This window comes from Oncorhynchus kisutch, linkage group LG5, assembly GCF_002021735.2.
Source record: "Oncorhynchus kisutch isolate 150728-3 linkage group LG5, Okis_V2, whole genome shotgun sequence".
NCBI lineage: Eukaryota > Metazoa > Chordata > Actinopteri > Salmoniformes > Salmonidae > Oncorhynchus > Oncorhynchus kisutch.
In genome coordinates, this window is record NC_034178.2 from 19,609,964 (window position 1) to 19,626,785 (window position 16,822).

The window sequence follows — 16,822 nt, forward strand, 5'->3', positions numbered from 1 at the left end:
TAAAAAACAGAAATCAAACCCCACACCCTCTAAATAACAAAAAACCGCCCTCCTTTTAACATTATTCCTTAACCCCCTAACATTTAGACTAAAAAAAGAAACAGAACTATTCATTTAATTATTAACAACAAATAAAAAAAATATTTAAAAAAACCAAAAACAGGAGACTCACCCGATGCTCCCCTGGTCCATCTCCACCGGCGGGGACGTCCTCTCCTCTCCTGACGCCCCCCCCGTCCTCCGTCCCAACCCATGACCCAGGCAGTGTGTTGAGTCCTCCCTCCCCACCCACCATCCCCCCCTCCCTGTTTGCCTCGGGGCTGCATGTAGGGGACCCCATCTCCTCAAACAGGAGTTGGGATCCCTCTAGCAAACAGCCCACCGACCCCTCACTGGAGTCATCCACTAAAATGCAAGGGGCTGAGGCAAACCGGGAGGACAAATTACCCCCCCCCCCCCAACTCTCTTAGCCCCCCCCCTCCCCCTCCACCCCCCCTCCCTCTCACTTCCTGCCAAGCTCCCCCTCTTCATCCCTTTCTTCTTTGGTGAAGGAGGTAGCGGGGAGACACAACGTCCCATCCCCGCTAACTCCTCCACCAAATCCCTCATTTCGACCTCGAGGAAGCCTGGCAGGCTGTCCCCTCACTCCTTCCCCCCCCCCATCACCCCCCCCTCCCACCTCCACTCCTCCCTCCGTCACTGTCCCCTCTTCCACTCCTTCTCGCACCACTGTCCCCTTCACCGCTCCTTTACGTTCTTCTGCCTTCTTTTCCTTCTCCTCTTTTTTTCCACTCTTTCCTTCTTCCCGCCTCTTTCTTCTCATTTCTTCCTTCTTTCCATCCTCTTCTCTTGCCTTCTTTTCCCCTGTGCCATCCGTACAATCCGCACGCGTCCTTTCTTTCCTCCCCCTATCCCCCGCTCCCCCCCCAGCTGCAGACGCGTATGACCTGTGACGATCCGGGCAATCACGCCACAGGTGTTCTCTGGAGCCACACCCGTGGCAAGCCTTGGGCTCGTCACACTCCCCGGCCTCGTGCTCTTCCGACCCACAAAAACAACATTTCTTGTTACTGCACGAGGCCAGGGTATGGCCGTAGGCCATACAACGCCTGCAGAACGGGGGCTGACGTGCATAGTATAGGGTTCCCCTGTCAGCCCCCAGGGAGAACATTGCCGGAGGATGGAGGTAGCCATCCACACTCTTCGGGGACTCCCTTAGTGAAGCCTCTCTTCCCATTCTAGAAACCCAGGGAGTCCCTGAGGTACCTCGCTGAGGAGACATTGTCCATGTACCTCCCCAGAAAGGCCCTCACTTCTTCGTCCTTCACGTGCGGATTGTACATGGTTACGATGACCACCCTGAAGTTGTTTCTTGCCAGGCTGGTCACCGTGTAATAACACAGGGGACCTTCTTCTTTCCCTTCCGTCACAGTCTTCATAATCTCATTGTGTTTTTCTTCCAAATATAGGGTTACATCAAACCCCTTCTCCATTGGGTTCCCCTGAAGGCATAGAACATCTTTAACCTTCAATTTTAGGTGCCCCATTAGGATGTTCCTCCCGAAGGTTTCTCTCCCCCAAGGCTCCATCTCTTTTCCCCGCCAAGAAAAGCGCACCGTGTTGGCCAGTCCAATCCCCGGAACCGACGGTCCAGATGTACTTTGCGCCATCTCCTCACGGACGATGGCGCACCCGTCCCACCACCTCAAACTTATAAACAGGAAGCAAATAAACCAAAAAGGTGGAGCATCTAAAGGTGTTGACTCTCCACATCTATCAAGACCACTGGAGCACTGGGCCAGACACTTTTAAATAGAACCTGGACCAGCTCAGGTGAAACACCTTCCCACTAACGAGATGGACAAGCCAGCACAGGTGTAACACATACTGACTAATGAGGTGACACCAATCAGTGCTAACGAGCTATACGTGCTAAAAGCTATACGTGCTAAAGTCCAACCTCAAAACATAAATGGAAGCCTGCAACACCTTCCCCCTTAAGACAAATATATCCTATAATTTTGTTGGACAAGTTTTCATACCACCAACAGAAAACAACTTGCTGTCAACAATTAAAAACAAGAAAAAACATACATTTCTAAATAATAATATACAATCATATGATTATTTTCTCCTTTTTCTTTCTATATAATCCTAAAACTCACTAGCTTCTAGAACTCTCGTCCCCTTGGAATGAACAAAACTCAAATCAAATTGTATTGTATTAGTCACATGCGCCGAATACAACAGGTAGACCGAACAGTGAAATGCTGACTTAGGAGCCCCTAACCAACCGTGCAGTTTTTAAAAAATACTGAAAAGGATAAGAGATAAAATGTATCTCCAACACGGAAAACATGTCAAAATAAATTGTGATCCATGATAACACACTGGTTAAATGCAAAACACAAATCTTTTTGACTGCCAACTCGAGACAATCAGCAACCAAGTTGTCCTTGACACGGACATGTCTGATTTCAAAAGGAAACTCCTGCGATATCCGTAGTAACTTTCCACCTCACTGCGGAGCTTCTCTCTCTTTTCAGGGTTCACTCGATAGGCATGTTGTTGGATCGGGGCCCAGTCCCCAATGTCATGCTCTAGTACATTTGGGTTGGCACATCTGAGAATGAACCCTGATATTATAAAAGCAGGGCAACAATGTCAATATAATTGTACCCAAAAATTGTCAGTTGGTTGCATAAATATGACTAAATGTTACATAATTGTAAATATGAAATATCAAAACCAAATGTACACCCATTTGTTAATATGTATTGGCATTAATGAACTTAATGGTGAGGCATGGAATAATAAAACTTATCTTTTGTCAGGCTGGATGTTTGAAATATGAGGTGATTTGAGTCATGCTTCTTCAGTAGTGGAATAAAGACAATTAGCACTTGAATGTTGTCAAGAAATTCTGGGGTGATGTAAGATTTTTAATAAAAATTGATTATAGGTGTATAAGCTGCAAGTACATTGAAATTAAACTGTTTTCAAGTCATTGAAAAAATGACATCTTTTCAACTTTCATTTTCAACCAAACATATATTGGACATTGGGCATAGTCTTATTTCCAAACGTCTTTTCAATTACATTTTGCTAAATGGGAATAGTGCAATGTCAAAACACAGGTTTAACGTGTCCAAATCAATAATCAATATGCAGAAACAGTTTGGGATATATTGAAAACCTAAACATTTTGAAGTGTTGCATTTTGATCCAAGTGGGTCATCAACGTGGTAAGTGTAACACAACACATTTTTTGTTTGTCACTTTTTGATAAATCTCATAAATAATACTATTTCAATTCATAGCCTGGATTTTTTCCCCTGGGGCTAAAATCAATTTAACTGAACAGGGGGACAGACGTTTAGGGTTCTACATTGTGACATCATTAAAATACTCCTACAATGTTAAAACATTCTACAATGTGACATCATTTCATTGATATCATGAAACAATTTCATGTATTTTATGATGTTTAATCAGAGATCTTTTATCAGAGTATCTCTTCCCACATTGATCACAGCTATAAGGTTTCTCTCCTGTGTGTGTTCTCTGGTGTGATATCAAGCCGTTTTGCTGAGTAAAACTCTTCCCACATTGATTACAGCTATAAGGTTTCTCTCCAGTGTGTATTCTCTCGTGTGATTTCAGGGTTTGTAGCCGAATAAAACTCTTCCCACAGTGATCACAGCCATGAGATTTATCTCCTGTGTGTATTCTCTGGTGTATAGTTAGATAGCTAGATGTAGTAAAACTCTTCCCACATTGATCACAGCTATGTTTCTCTCCTGTGTGTGTTCTCTGATGTGATATCAAGCCGTTTTGCTGAGTAAAACTCTTCCCACATTTATCACAGCAATAAGGTTTTTCTCCAGTGTGTGTTCTCTGGTGTATAGTTAGATAGCTAGATGAGGTAAAACTGTTCACACATTGATCACAGCTATAAGGTTTCTCTCCTGTGTGTCCCCGCCGGTGTACTATCAGGCTGCTCAGCTGAGTAAAACTCTTCCCACATTGATCACAGCCATAAGGTTTCTGTCCGGTGTGTGTTCTCTGGTGTATAGTTAGATAGCTAGATGTAGTAAAACTCTTCCCACATTGATCACAGCTATAAGGTTTCTCACCTGTATGTCCCCGCTGGTGTCCTATCAGGTTGCCTAGCTGAGTAAAACTCCTCCCACATTGATAACAGACAAAAGGTTTCTCTCCAGTGTGTGTTCTATGGTGTGATTTCAGGGAGCTTGACTGAGTAAAACTCTTCCCACATTGATCACAGCTATAAGGTTTCTCTCCTGTATGTACTCGCTGGTGTATTTTAAGTTCTGATAAAGATTTGCAACGTTTCCCACAGTCAGAGCAGCAATGAGATTTCTTCCCTGTGGGTCTCTGCTGATGTTTCTTGAGGAGTTCTGATGTGGAGAGACTCTTCTCTGCCTCATCAGCATCCCCAGAGGATCCACGATAGTCACATCTCTCTCCTGTGTGAATGACAACGTCAGACAGATGGTTAAAAGGCCCACAACAGCAGAAATCCACTGTTTATTTGAGGTAAAAGGTGATACCCATGAAGTTGAACAGCAATTGACGCCAGTTAAATTATATGACAATTGTCTTGTTTTCACAGTAGTAACATAGATGATTGTAGGCTAGAAATAAGTTATTAAAGTTGTTGAAATCCTAAGCAGTGTGCCACACAACTTTTTGTCTCCAATATAGGCGCCTTTCTGTGTTTAATAAAATTGCAGCGCAAGGGCGATGCGCACACAATTTGATTGCAGAAACACCTCCTTGCTAATGAGGAAACCGATAGTTATGGATGAAGAATATCTGGTAATGAGGAAACCACTAGTTATGGATGTAGTATATCTGGTAATGAGGAAACCACTAGTTATGGATGTAGTATATCTGGTAATGAGGAAACCACTAGTTATGGATGTAGTATATCTGGTAATGAGGAAACCACTAGTTATGGATGTAGTATATCTGGTAATGAGGAAACCACTAGTTATGGATGTAGTATATCTGCATGGAGCAAAAATGGTGGGCGAAGATTTTAGTTTTTCATAATGTATTCTGAATATTACAGCGCAAGATCAGGAGTGCTACTCAAGGAAACTCACATTAAGCTCTGTGTCTATTCACTAATTCACCACCGTGGGGGAAAACTCAGGGGAGTTCTCATAGCCTCCATTTCAGGTTAGAGTGCATTTCACACTACTGTAAGGCTCTTTTGAATGTCCTGATTAATATAATGTTTGTGTTGTTGTTTGTGTTATTGTCAAAAATGGACTACTATTTAAGAACCACTTCAACAAGTAAAATGCTCTTTGGCTAGTTTGCCATCAGCCTGACAATGAAGGTTTGTACATTAACAAATTGGCCCATAACTTCACCTAACAACAACATAGCCCTGCTGTAGGACCCATAACTAACAACATAGACCTACTGTAGGACCCCTAACTAACAACATAGACCTACTGTAGGACCCATAACTTCACCTAACAACACCATAGACCTACTGTAAGACCCATAACTTCACCTAACAATAACATAGACCTAGAACTATAAATCATTTAATATTTCAGGTGAAACATGGAAAATAAAATGTCTTTGTCATGACATTTCATAACCTGATCACCAGATAATTTTGTGAATAATCCCACCAGGCTACTCTATAATGTGCTGTCATTCTAAATGTCCTGAATAAAGGAAAATAGCTCTGTGTGCTGTACAATAGCCTATCCATCAAGGAACAGTTCTCTACACATGATGAGCAAAGTATCTCAGTGTCCAAACAGACTAATGGGACCCTACTGTAAATCAAGCAGACCCTACTGTAAATCAAGCAGACAATAACACATTATAAACATCAATATGTTAGGGATGTTGGAACCAACGTGGAGCACGGCATAACTGTCTTTACCGGTGTAATGAACGAAGAAGCACTTTGCTTGTTGTTGCATGTCGTGATGTTTGTAATTTGACTGTCAAAATTGTCCGACAGCAAGATCCAGTATTTAAGTTGAAGTTCATCATATGACTTGTGCTTAACATTCTGACTATAACTACTGCTCCCAGAGTTTTTATACCTAGCTGACCCAAACGGATACTAAATTAAACTGGCAGACCACCCAGACCTTACCCCGCAAGATACGTCAGTTTTGTCAATTTATTAAATTGTCTTTCATTTGAAACACTCCTGTCAATGTTGAGTAAGGATACACAACTGATTGCGGATATAGACCTAGGAAGTAGGATTAGTCTACCTGGCCTGCATGCAAATGTAGGCCTATAAATCTGGCCAACTAATGAGTTGTGGAGCTGCTTCTCAAAATAATGTTTTCTTCACCTCAAACATCAAGAAAACAAAGTCTGATCGAAATCAATTGTGAAAGACAATAGTTCCTTAAAGTATTTTCGTAAAATATTTCCAGCTCTCGCCCTTTCACCATTCGGCATTTGTGTTTTCTCCAGCCCTCATCCCTCAGCTGTTTACCAAACGAAGTCTCTGGGCAGCCATTTAGTTGCTTTTTAAAACCTAGGTTGTCCCTTTAAAAAAGGCCACAATCAATCAACCAATCTGCAGTTCAAACAATAACAAAGCTGTAATTCCACCACTGTTTTGGTAATAAGATGATGGGAAATGTAACTTCTCTCAAATTCATAGATAGACCTATGGATGCAAGGACTGACCATCCATGATATCAACATTATAGTTTTAACCATGTTGAGGTGATACAGTGTTGGTTTACATTGTTTCTAAACATCGGAGTAAAAAAAGCTTACTTGGGGTTCTGATGGGGTACAACAGTTGAACTAAGCTCATGAGGCATGCGTTATATTCTTCAAGAATCAATGGCTATAAATAAATAATTTAAAAGCCAAAATAGTGACGTAGTAATTGCATATTTCCGCTTTAACACCAAGCATCAGTTCAACAACTGCAGAGTTTGTGCCTCTGCTTTTAAGACAGTACTTACTAGTGTTAATCAGGGCCCGTTCATCGTTAGAACTATTGGATGCCTTAAGATGCATTTGGGAAACCAGGCGCAGATATCCAGTTCCCTCCTCTTCTTCCTTCTCCTTTTTCGATGTGACAGTCATCTCCCCCTCCCCCTCTTTCACTCCAAAAACAGCATCATCCTCTTTCTCTTCCTTCACTGTAACGTCGTTCACTTCTTCCTTCACGGTAACAGCCTCACCCTCTACTTGTTTTTGTATTGAAACAGTCTCATCTTCCTCCTCCCTTTTCACGATAACGTCTTCCTCCGTCCAGCAGACCTCTTCTTTAGCAGAAGGAGAGTAGCTTAGTAACCTCATGGTTGGAGATGTTACCTAGCTAGGCTAATGCTAACTTAACCAGCCCGCTAGCTGAATAATAACAACAACACCATTAATATAGAATTCAATCCGATAACTAACTAGACCACAGAAGTAGGTTTTAAAACACAGTGGCTAATATCAACGAAAGCGTCTAAAGAGCTTTATTGTTTCGGCTATTTTGTCTAGCAAGCTACCGAGGTGGCTGACGAACTGTTGTTGCTGTTGAAAGAAGCGTTCCGTCCACTAGATTATACGTCACACTAACAGCATTGCCTTAAATTCACACATCGCCATCTGCTGACTGGCATGACCTAGAGAGATACAACCTACTGTAGCCTACTGGCATGACCTAGAGAGTTACAACCACTTGGATACAACATACTGTAGTCTACTGGCTTGACCTAGAGAGCTAAAGTTGTAAAATTCCTGGATTTTAAATGAATATTTTCTAGTAATAATGATCATTTGTATCTACCTATCCACATGTGGGATCCCTCTCTTTTGTCGTCCTTTCTACACCAATAACAGACAACTACTGTGGGATCCCTCTCCTTTGTCGTCCCTTCTATACCAATAACAGACAACTACTGTGGGATCCCTCTCCTTTGTCGTCCTCTCTACACCAATAACATACAACTACTGTGGGATCCCTCTCCTTTGTCGTCCTCTCTACACCAATAACAGAAAGCTACTGTGGGACTCCCAATCACAGCCGGATGTGATACAGCCTGTATTCGAACCAGGGACTGTAGTGACGCCTCTTGCACTGAGATGCAGTGACTTAGACCGCTGCGTCCGTGTGTGTTTAACTATTTAACTGTACTACAGTCTACCTGGCCATGCTGCTGCTCCAGTTTCAACTTCCACCTGACTGTGCTGCTGCTCTAGTTTCAACTGTTCTGCCTTATTATTATTCGACCATGCTGGTCATTTATGAACATTGAACATCTTGACCATGTTCTGTTATAATCTCCACCCGGCACAGCCAGAAGAGGACTGGCCACCCCACATAGCCTGGTTCCTCTCTAGGTTTCTTCCTAGGTATTGGCCTTTCTAGGGAGTTTTTCCTAGCCACTGTGCTTCTCCACCTGCATTGCTTGCTGTTTGGGGTTTTAGGCTGGGTTTCTGTACAGCACTTTGAGATATCAGCTGATGTACGAAGGGCTATATAAATAAATTTGATTTGATTTGATTTGATTTACTAGAACGCTTAAAAGGCAGCTAAAATGTTAAATATTGGTTATCGGTATTGTTTTTTGGAGCAAGGAAAATATTGGCCAAAAATGTAATATCGGTGCTTCCCTTTATTCTAAAATGTATTATTATTTTTTAAATCCTCATCAATCTACACACAATACCCCATAATGCCATCACAATACCCCATAATGCCAATCCAATATCCCATGATGCCAAAGCAAAAACAGGTTTAGATTTTTTGCAATGGTATTGAAACTATTCCCCAGGATAACTAGTCTGAGTAATGTAAGATGTAAGATCCCAGGATAACTAGTCTCAGAGTAATGTTAGATCCCAGGATAACTAGTCTCAGAGTAATGTTAGATCCCAGGATAACTAGTCTCAGAGTAATGTAAGTTTCAGATGGCTTAGACTGTAATGGGTTAAACTCTGTCTGAGGGGGAGGTTCTTCTAAGCTATATGGAATTGTTTTAAGAAGGTTTAAATAAGATGGCTTCCCCAGTACAGTACTGTAGAAACACCCTCCAACATGAAGGGCTTCCCCAGTATAGTACTGTAGAAACACCCTCCATCATGAAGGGCTTCCCCAGTATAGAACTTTAGAAACACCCTCCAACATGAAGGGCTTCCCCAGTATAGAACTGTAGAAACACCCTCCATCATGAAGGGCTTCCCCAGTATAGTACTGTAGAAACACCCTCCAACATGAAGGGCTTCCCCAGTACAGTACTGTAGAAACACCCTCCAACATGAAAGGCTTCCCCAGTATAGTACTGTAGAAACACCCTCCATCATGAAGGGCTTCCCCAGTATAGTACTGTAGAAACACCCTCCAACATGAAGGGCTTCCCCAGTATAGTACTGTAGAAACACCCTCCCTCATAAAGGGCTTCCCCAGTATAGTACTGTAGAAACACCCTCCAATATGAAGGGCTTCCCCAGTATAGTAATGTAGAAATCAGGACGGACTAATCAGAATACTATTATGTTACTGTATAGATGTATGAATTTTCTTTTAATCCTAGTACTGAATATAATGTGTGTAATTATAATCAAGAATTAGAACAAAGACTTTCTGTTCCTTGGTAGAAACGAATGAACTTATCGTCAGACTGGCTAGAACGCTTATCTACACAGGGGGGCCTTGGCCTAGTCATAAATGATCTAAACTGGTGGAGGAGGATGTAGGAAGGCTTGAGAACTATACAGCCATTGTACCGGAGTGGAGGAGGGACGGGACAGTTTGAAACCTGATGATGTCAATTTTCAGTTTATAACCTGTTGTAAATTGTATCATGTTCAGTACTCTCGAGAATAAACGCCAGTGCTTGATTTTGAGACTGGTCTCTGCCCATTTTATGCAAATACGTTTCTTACAAATCCTTAGAAATGGGCTGAGTGTATTAATTGAATTGGGTAATAAACATATAGGAATTTAATTCCTCTAACAAGTTTACAGAATGGTGTCGTCTGCGTAGAGGTGGATCAGAGACTCACCAGCAGCAAGAGCGACATAATTGATGTATACAGAGAAGAGGGTCGGTCCAAGAATTGAACCCTGTGGCACCCCCATAGAGACTGCCAGAGCTCCGGACAGCAGACCCTCCGATTTGACACACTGAATTCTATCAGAGAAGTAGTTGGTGAACCAGGCGAGGCAATCATTTGAGAAACCAAGGCGCTCGAGTCTGCCGATGAGGATGTGGTGATTGACAGAGTCTAAAGCCTTGGCCACATCAATAAATACGGCTGCACAGTAATGTTTCTTATCGATGGCGGTTAAGATATCGTTTAGGACCTTGAGCGTGGCTGAGGTGCACCCATGACCAGCTCTGAAACCAGATTGCATAGCAGAGAGGGTATGGTGAGATTCGAAATGGTCGGTAATCTGTTTGTTGACTTGGCTTTTGAAGACCTTAGAAAGGCAGGGTAGGATAGATATAGGTCTGTAGCAGTTTGGGTCAAGAGTGTTCCCCCCTTTGAAGAGGGGGATGACCGCAGCTGCTTTCCAATCTTTGGGAATCTCAGATGACACGAAAGAGAGGTTGAACAGGCTAGTAATAGGGGTGGCAACAATTTCAGCATATCATTTTAGAAAGAAAGGGTCCAGATTGTCTAGCCCGGCTGATTTGTAGGTGTCCAGATTTTGCAGCTCTTTAAGAACATCAGCTGACTGGATTTGGGAGAAGGAGAAATGAGGAAGGCTTGGGCGAGTTGCTGTGGGGGTGCAGTGCTGTTGACCGGGGTAGGGGTAGCCAGGTGGAAAGCATGGCCAGCCATAGAAAAATGCTTATTGAAATGCTCAATTATAGTGGATTTATCAGTGGTGACAGTGTTTCCTATCTTCAGTGCAGTGGGCAGCTGGGAGGAGGTGTTCTTATTTTCCATGAACTTTACAGTGTCCCAGAACTTTTTTGAGTTAGTGTTGCAGGAAGCAAATTTCTGCTTGAAAAAGCTAGCCTTGGCTTTTCTAACAGCCTGTGTATAATGGTTTCTAGGTTCCCTGAAAAGCTGCATATCACGGGGGCTGTTCGATGCTAATGCAGAACGCCATAGGATGTTTTTGTGTTGGTTAAGGGCAGTCAGGTCTGGGGAGAACCAAGGGCTATATCTGTTCCTGGTTCTAAATGTCTTGAATGGGGCATGCTTATTTAAGATGGTTAGGAAGGCTTTTTTTTAAATAACCAGGCATCCTCTACTGACGGGATGAGATCAATATCCTTCCAGGATACCCCGGCCAGGTCGATTAGAAAGGCCTGCTCGCTGAAGTGTTTCAGGGAGAGTTTGACAGTGATGAGTGGAGGTCGTTTGACCGCTGACGCATTACGGATGCAGGCAATGAGGCAGTGATCGTGTGAGATTGAGGGCATCAAGCTTAGATTGTAGGATGGCTGGGGTGTTAAACATGTTCAGGTTAGGTTGCCTAGCAGCACGGGCTCTGAAGATAGATGGGGGGCAATCAGTTCACATATGGTATACAGAGCACAGCTGGGGGCAGAGGGTGGTCTATAGCAGGCGGCAACGGTGAGAGACTTGTTTTTACAGAGGTGGATTTTTAAAAGTAGAAGTTCAAATTGTTTGGGTACAGACCTGGATAGTAGGACAAAACTCTGCAGGCTATCTTTGCAGTAGATTGCAACAGCGCCCCCTTTGGCAGTTCTATCTTGTCTGAAAATGTTGTAGTTAGGGATGAAAATTTCAGAATTTTTGGATTCAGATACAGCTAGAACATCCGGGTTGGCAGAGTGTGCTAAAGCAGTGAATAAAACAAGGCTTCTAATGTTAACATGCATGAAACCAAGGCTATTACGGTTACAGAAGTCATCAAAAGAGAGCGCCTGGGGGATAGGAGTGGGGCTAGGCACTGCAGTGCCTGGATTCACCTCTACATCACCAGAGGAAAAGTGAGGAGTAGGATAAGGGTACGGATAAAATAAATGAGAACTGGTTGTCTCGAACGTCTGGAACAGAGAGTAAAATGAGGTTTCTGGGGGTGATAAAATAGATTCAAGGTATAATTTACAGACAAAGGTATGGTAGGATGTAAATACATTGGAAGTAAACCTAGTTATTGAGTGATGAGAGATATTGTCTCTAGAAACATCATTGAAACCAGGAGATGTCATCGCATGTGTGGGTGGTGGAACTAATAGGTTGGATAAGGTATAGTGAGCAGGACTAGAGGATCTACAATGAAATAAGCCAATAAACATTAACCAGAACAGCAATGGACAAGGCATATTGACATTAAGGAGAGGCATGCTTAGTCGAGTGATCAAAAGGGTCCAGTGAGTAGTGAGGTTGGTTGGGGTCACAGTCATGGGGGTCATGAAGGGCCTCCCCAGTATAGTACTGTTTTATACCAATGATCATTTGGCTTTCTGATTTTGAATTGTAAGACTCCTTGAAGTATCAACCAAAAAAATTAACAAGTTAATTTATGTCAAATTATTAGGCCATACTGCTATAACCCATAGTAACACATTGGATAACATTCACAACATGGAACAACAGTAACCATAGTAACACATTGGATAACATTTACAACATGGAACAAAAGTAACCATAGTAACATTGTTTCCCCCAAAACATCTAAAGGAAGTTTGTTCTGAAGTGTCTGGTTTCCTAATTAGCAGGGAGGAGTTTCTACAACAAGATATACTACATCCATAACTAGCGGTTTCCTCATTATCAGGGAGGAGTTTCTACAACAAGATATACTACATCCATAACTAGCGGTTTCCTCATTATCAGGGAGGAGTTTCTACAACAAGATATACTACATCCATAACTAGTAGTTTCCTCATTACCAGATATACTACATCCATAACTAGTGGTTTCCTGATTACCAGATACACTACATCCATAACTAGTGGTTTCCTGTTAGAATTATTTATCAAGGGTTAAGATAAATGATTAAATCATTCTACCCAGACACTTAACCATTAGGATTATTTGTTAGGTAGCATGTAGGGGGTAGAAAGGAAGGTCTGTGTGCCTAAAGCAAACTAAGTGGATCATTAAACTATGCTTGAACCGACCCAGCGATAACTCTGTGAAGATAAGATAGGACAGGGAGAGGTCCTCCAGGTTTTTGGTATATGGGGAGGGGGGGTGGAACTGTCAGCTAAATGGTAATAAACTGTGGTAAAAGGCTTCAGGAGATAATCCAGATTAGTGTGTATGTATGTGCGTTAGTAATAGAAGGGGTAAAAAGAACGGTTTTGTATATGCACGTCAGAGATCTCAGAGAATAAACGCTATTGATGTCGGGTCGATGTCTATTTTATGCAAATAAGGATCTTACAAATTCTTAGAAACGGACAGAGTGTTTGCTTTGTATAATTAAATTGGTTAATGAACATATTGGAAACAAATTCCTTCATCATGGTGTCAGTCCTAGTACAGTGTAGTCCACTAAATGGGGTCAGTCCTAGTACAGTCCACTAAATGGGGTCGGTCCTAGTACAGTACAGTCCACTAAATGGGGTCAGTCCTAGTACAGTGTAGTCCGCTAAATGGGGTCAGTCCTAGTACAGTCCACTAAATGGGGTCGGTCCTAGTACAGTACAGTCCACTAAATGGGGTCAGTCCTAGTACAGTGTAGTCCACTAAATGGGGTCAGTCCTAGTACAGTCCAGTCCACTATATGGGGGCAGTCCTAGTACAGTGTAGTCTACTAAATGGGGTCAGTCCTAGTACAGTCCACTAAATTGGGTCGGTCATAGTACAGTCCACTAAATGGGGTCAGTCCTAGTACAGAGTAGTCCACTAAATGGGGTCAGTCCTAGTACAGTGTAGTCCACTAAATGTGGTCAGTCCTATTACAGTCTACTAAATGGTGTCAGTCCTAGTACAGTGTAGTCCACTAAATGGGGTCAGTCCTAGTACAGTCTACTAAATGGGGTCAGTCCTAGTATGGTGTAGTCCACTAAATGGGGTCAGTCCTAGTACAGTCCAGTCCACTATATGGGGTCAGTCCTAGTACAGTGTAGTCCACTAAATGGGGTCAGCCCTATTACAGTCCACTAAATGGGGTCAGTCCTAGTACAGTGTAGTCTACTAAATGGGGTCAGTCCTAGTACAGTCCACTAAATTGGGTCGGTCGTAGTACAGTCCACTAAATGGGGTCAGTCCTAGTACAGAGTAGTCCACTAAATGGGGTCAGTCCTAGTACAGTGTAGTCAACTAAATGTGGTCAGTCCTAGTACAGTCTACTAAATGGTGTCAGTCCTAGTACAGTGTAGTCCACTAAATGGGGTCAGTCATAGTACAGTCTACTAAATGGGGCCAGTCCTAGTATAGTGTAGTCCACTAAATGGGGTCAGTCCTAGTACAGTGTAGTCCACTAAATGGGGTCAGTCCTATTACTGTCCACTAAATGGGGTCAGTCCTAGTACATTGTAGTCTACTAAATGGGGTCAGTCCTAGTACAGTCCACTAAATTGGGTCAGTCATAGTACAGTCCAGTAAATTGGGTCAGTCATAGTACAGTCCACTAAATGGGGTCAGTCCTAGTACAGTCTAGTCCACTAAATGGGGTCAGTCCTAGTACAGTCCACTAAATGGGGTCAGTCCTAGTACAGTGTAGTCCACTAAATGGGGTCAGTCCTAGTACAGTGTAGTCCACTAAATGTGGTCAGTCCTAGTACAGTCTACTAAATGGGGTCAGTCCTAGTACAGTCCACTAAATGGGGTCGGTCCTAGTACAGTACAGTCCACTAAATGGGGTCAGTCCTAGTACAGTGTAGTCCACTAAATGGGGTCAGTCCTAGTACAGTCCAGTCCACTATATGTGGTCAGTCCTAGTACAGTGTAGTCCACTAAATGGGGTCAGTCCTATTACAGTGCACTAAATGGGGTCAGTCCTAGTACAGTCCACTAAATTGGGATCAGTCCTAGTACAGTGTAGTCCACTAAATGGGGTCAGTCCTAGTACAGTCTACTAAATGGTGTCAGTCCTAGTACAGTGTAGTCCACTAAATGGGGTCAGTCCTAGTACAGTCTACTAAATGGGGTCAGTCCTAGTACAGTGTAGTCCACTAAATGGGGTCAGTCCTAGTACAGTGTAGTCCACTAAATGTGGTCAGTCCTAGTACAGTCTACTAAATGGGGTCAGTCCTAGTACAGTCCACTAAATGGGGTCGGTCCTAGTACAGTACAGTCCACTAAATGGGGTCAGTCCTAGTACAGTGTAGTCCACTAAATGGGGTCAGTCCTATTACAGTCCACTATATGGGGTCAGTCCTAGTACAGTCCACTAAATTGGGATCAGTCCTAGTACAGTGTAGTCCACTAAATGGGGTCAGTCCTAGTACAGTCTACTAAATGGGGTCAGTCCTAGTATAGTGCAGTCCACTAAATGGGGTCAGTCCTAGTACAGTCTACTAAATGGGGTCAGTCCTAGTACAGTCTACTAAATTGGGGTCAGTTCTAGTATAGTGTAGTCCACTAAATGGGGTCAGTCCTAGTACAGTCTACTAAATGGGGTCAGTCCTAGTGTAGTGTAGTCCACTAAATGGGGTCAGTCCTAGTACAGTGTAGTCCACTAAATGGGGTCAGTCCTAGTACAGTGTAGTCCACTAAATGGGGTCAGTCCTAGTACAGTGTAGTCCACTAAATGGGGTCAGTCCCAGTACAGTGTGGGAGGTTCCATCGGGCCCTAGGACTTCCCAGGGGATTTACTGGCTGCAGTAACTAGTTCCATTGGGTAGTAAGTCAAGGGGTCTGAATACTTAACGTGTCAAATGGCCATCCCTAAGCCAAGCTGGTAATGTGTCAAATGGCCATCCCTAAGCCAAACTTGGTAACGTGTCAAATGGCCATCCCATTAATTAAAACCTCTTAAGGATCTCCACAGATCGGTGTCCCATCCACGGGACGGGTGAGGTAATGTGTAATTAGGATTAACAAGAACATTTCCCAGGACATAGACATATATGATATTGGCAGAAAGCTTACATTATTGTTCATCTAACTGCACTGTCTAATTTAGAGTAGCTATTACAGTGAAAGAATACCACGCTATTGTTTGAGGAACTTTAAAATAATACATTATGGCCTTTCTTCTGCATTTCAAAGATGATGCTATAAAAATATAAAAACATGTTTTAAATGTTTTTTTCTTTGTATTATCATTTACCAGATCGAATGTGTTATATTCTCCTACATTAATAATTTCACATTTCCACAAACTTCAAAGTGTTTCCTTTCAAAAGGTATCAATAATATGTATATCCTTGCTTCAGGTCCTGAGCTACAGGCAGTTAGGCAAAAATTGAAAAAAAATGGGCGGCTCATTAAGAGTTAACTGTTGAAATTAAAGATCCCAGAATATTTCCATACACACAAAAAGCTTAATTATCTCAAATGTTGGGAACACATTTGTTTATATCCCTGTTAGTGAGCATTTCTCCTTTGCCAAGACAATCCATCCACCTGACAGGTGTGGCATATCAAGAAGCTGATTAAACAGCATGATCACTATACAGGTGCACCTTGTGCTGGGGACAATAAAAGACCACTCTAAAATGTGCAGTTTTGTCACACAACACAATGCCACAGAAGTTTTGAGGGAGCGTGCAATTGGCATGCTGACTGCAAGAATGTCCACTAGAGCTGTTGCCAGAGAATTCAATGTTAATTTCTCAACCATAAGCCGCCTCCAACGTAATTTCAGACGCCTCCAACGTCATTGGCAGTACGTCTAACCGGCCTCACAACAGCAGACCATGTGTAACCACGCTAGCCCAGGACCTCCACATTCGGCTTCTTCATCTCCGGGATCGTC

At 42.7% G+C, this 16,822-nt stretch overlaps 1 protein-coding gene across 2 annotated transcripts in view; it reads right to left on the minus strand.

Moving 5' to 3' along the window:
* Positions 1-2,908: 2,908 nt before the first annotated feature.
* LOC109875757 (zinc finger protein OZF-like) overlaps positions 2,909-16,822 on the minus strand; it is a 29,429-nt gene continuing 15,515 nt past the window's right edge. The window contains exons 1-2 of one of the 2 annotated variants that reach the window (XM_031824629.1): positions 6,993-7,662; positions 2,909-4,490 (exon numbers count right to left, since the gene is read on the minus strand). In XM_031824629.1, coding sequence (XP_031680489.1) covers positions 3,457-4,490; positions 6,993-7,332 — 1,374 coding nt within the window. In that variant the 5' untranslated portion in view covers positions 7,333-7,662 and the 3' untranslated portion in view covers positions 2,909-3,456. Of the gene's footprint in view, positions 4,491-6,992; positions 7,663-16,822 lie in introns of those variants that run through there. The other variant, XM_031824628.1, reaches the window with a different exon arrangement.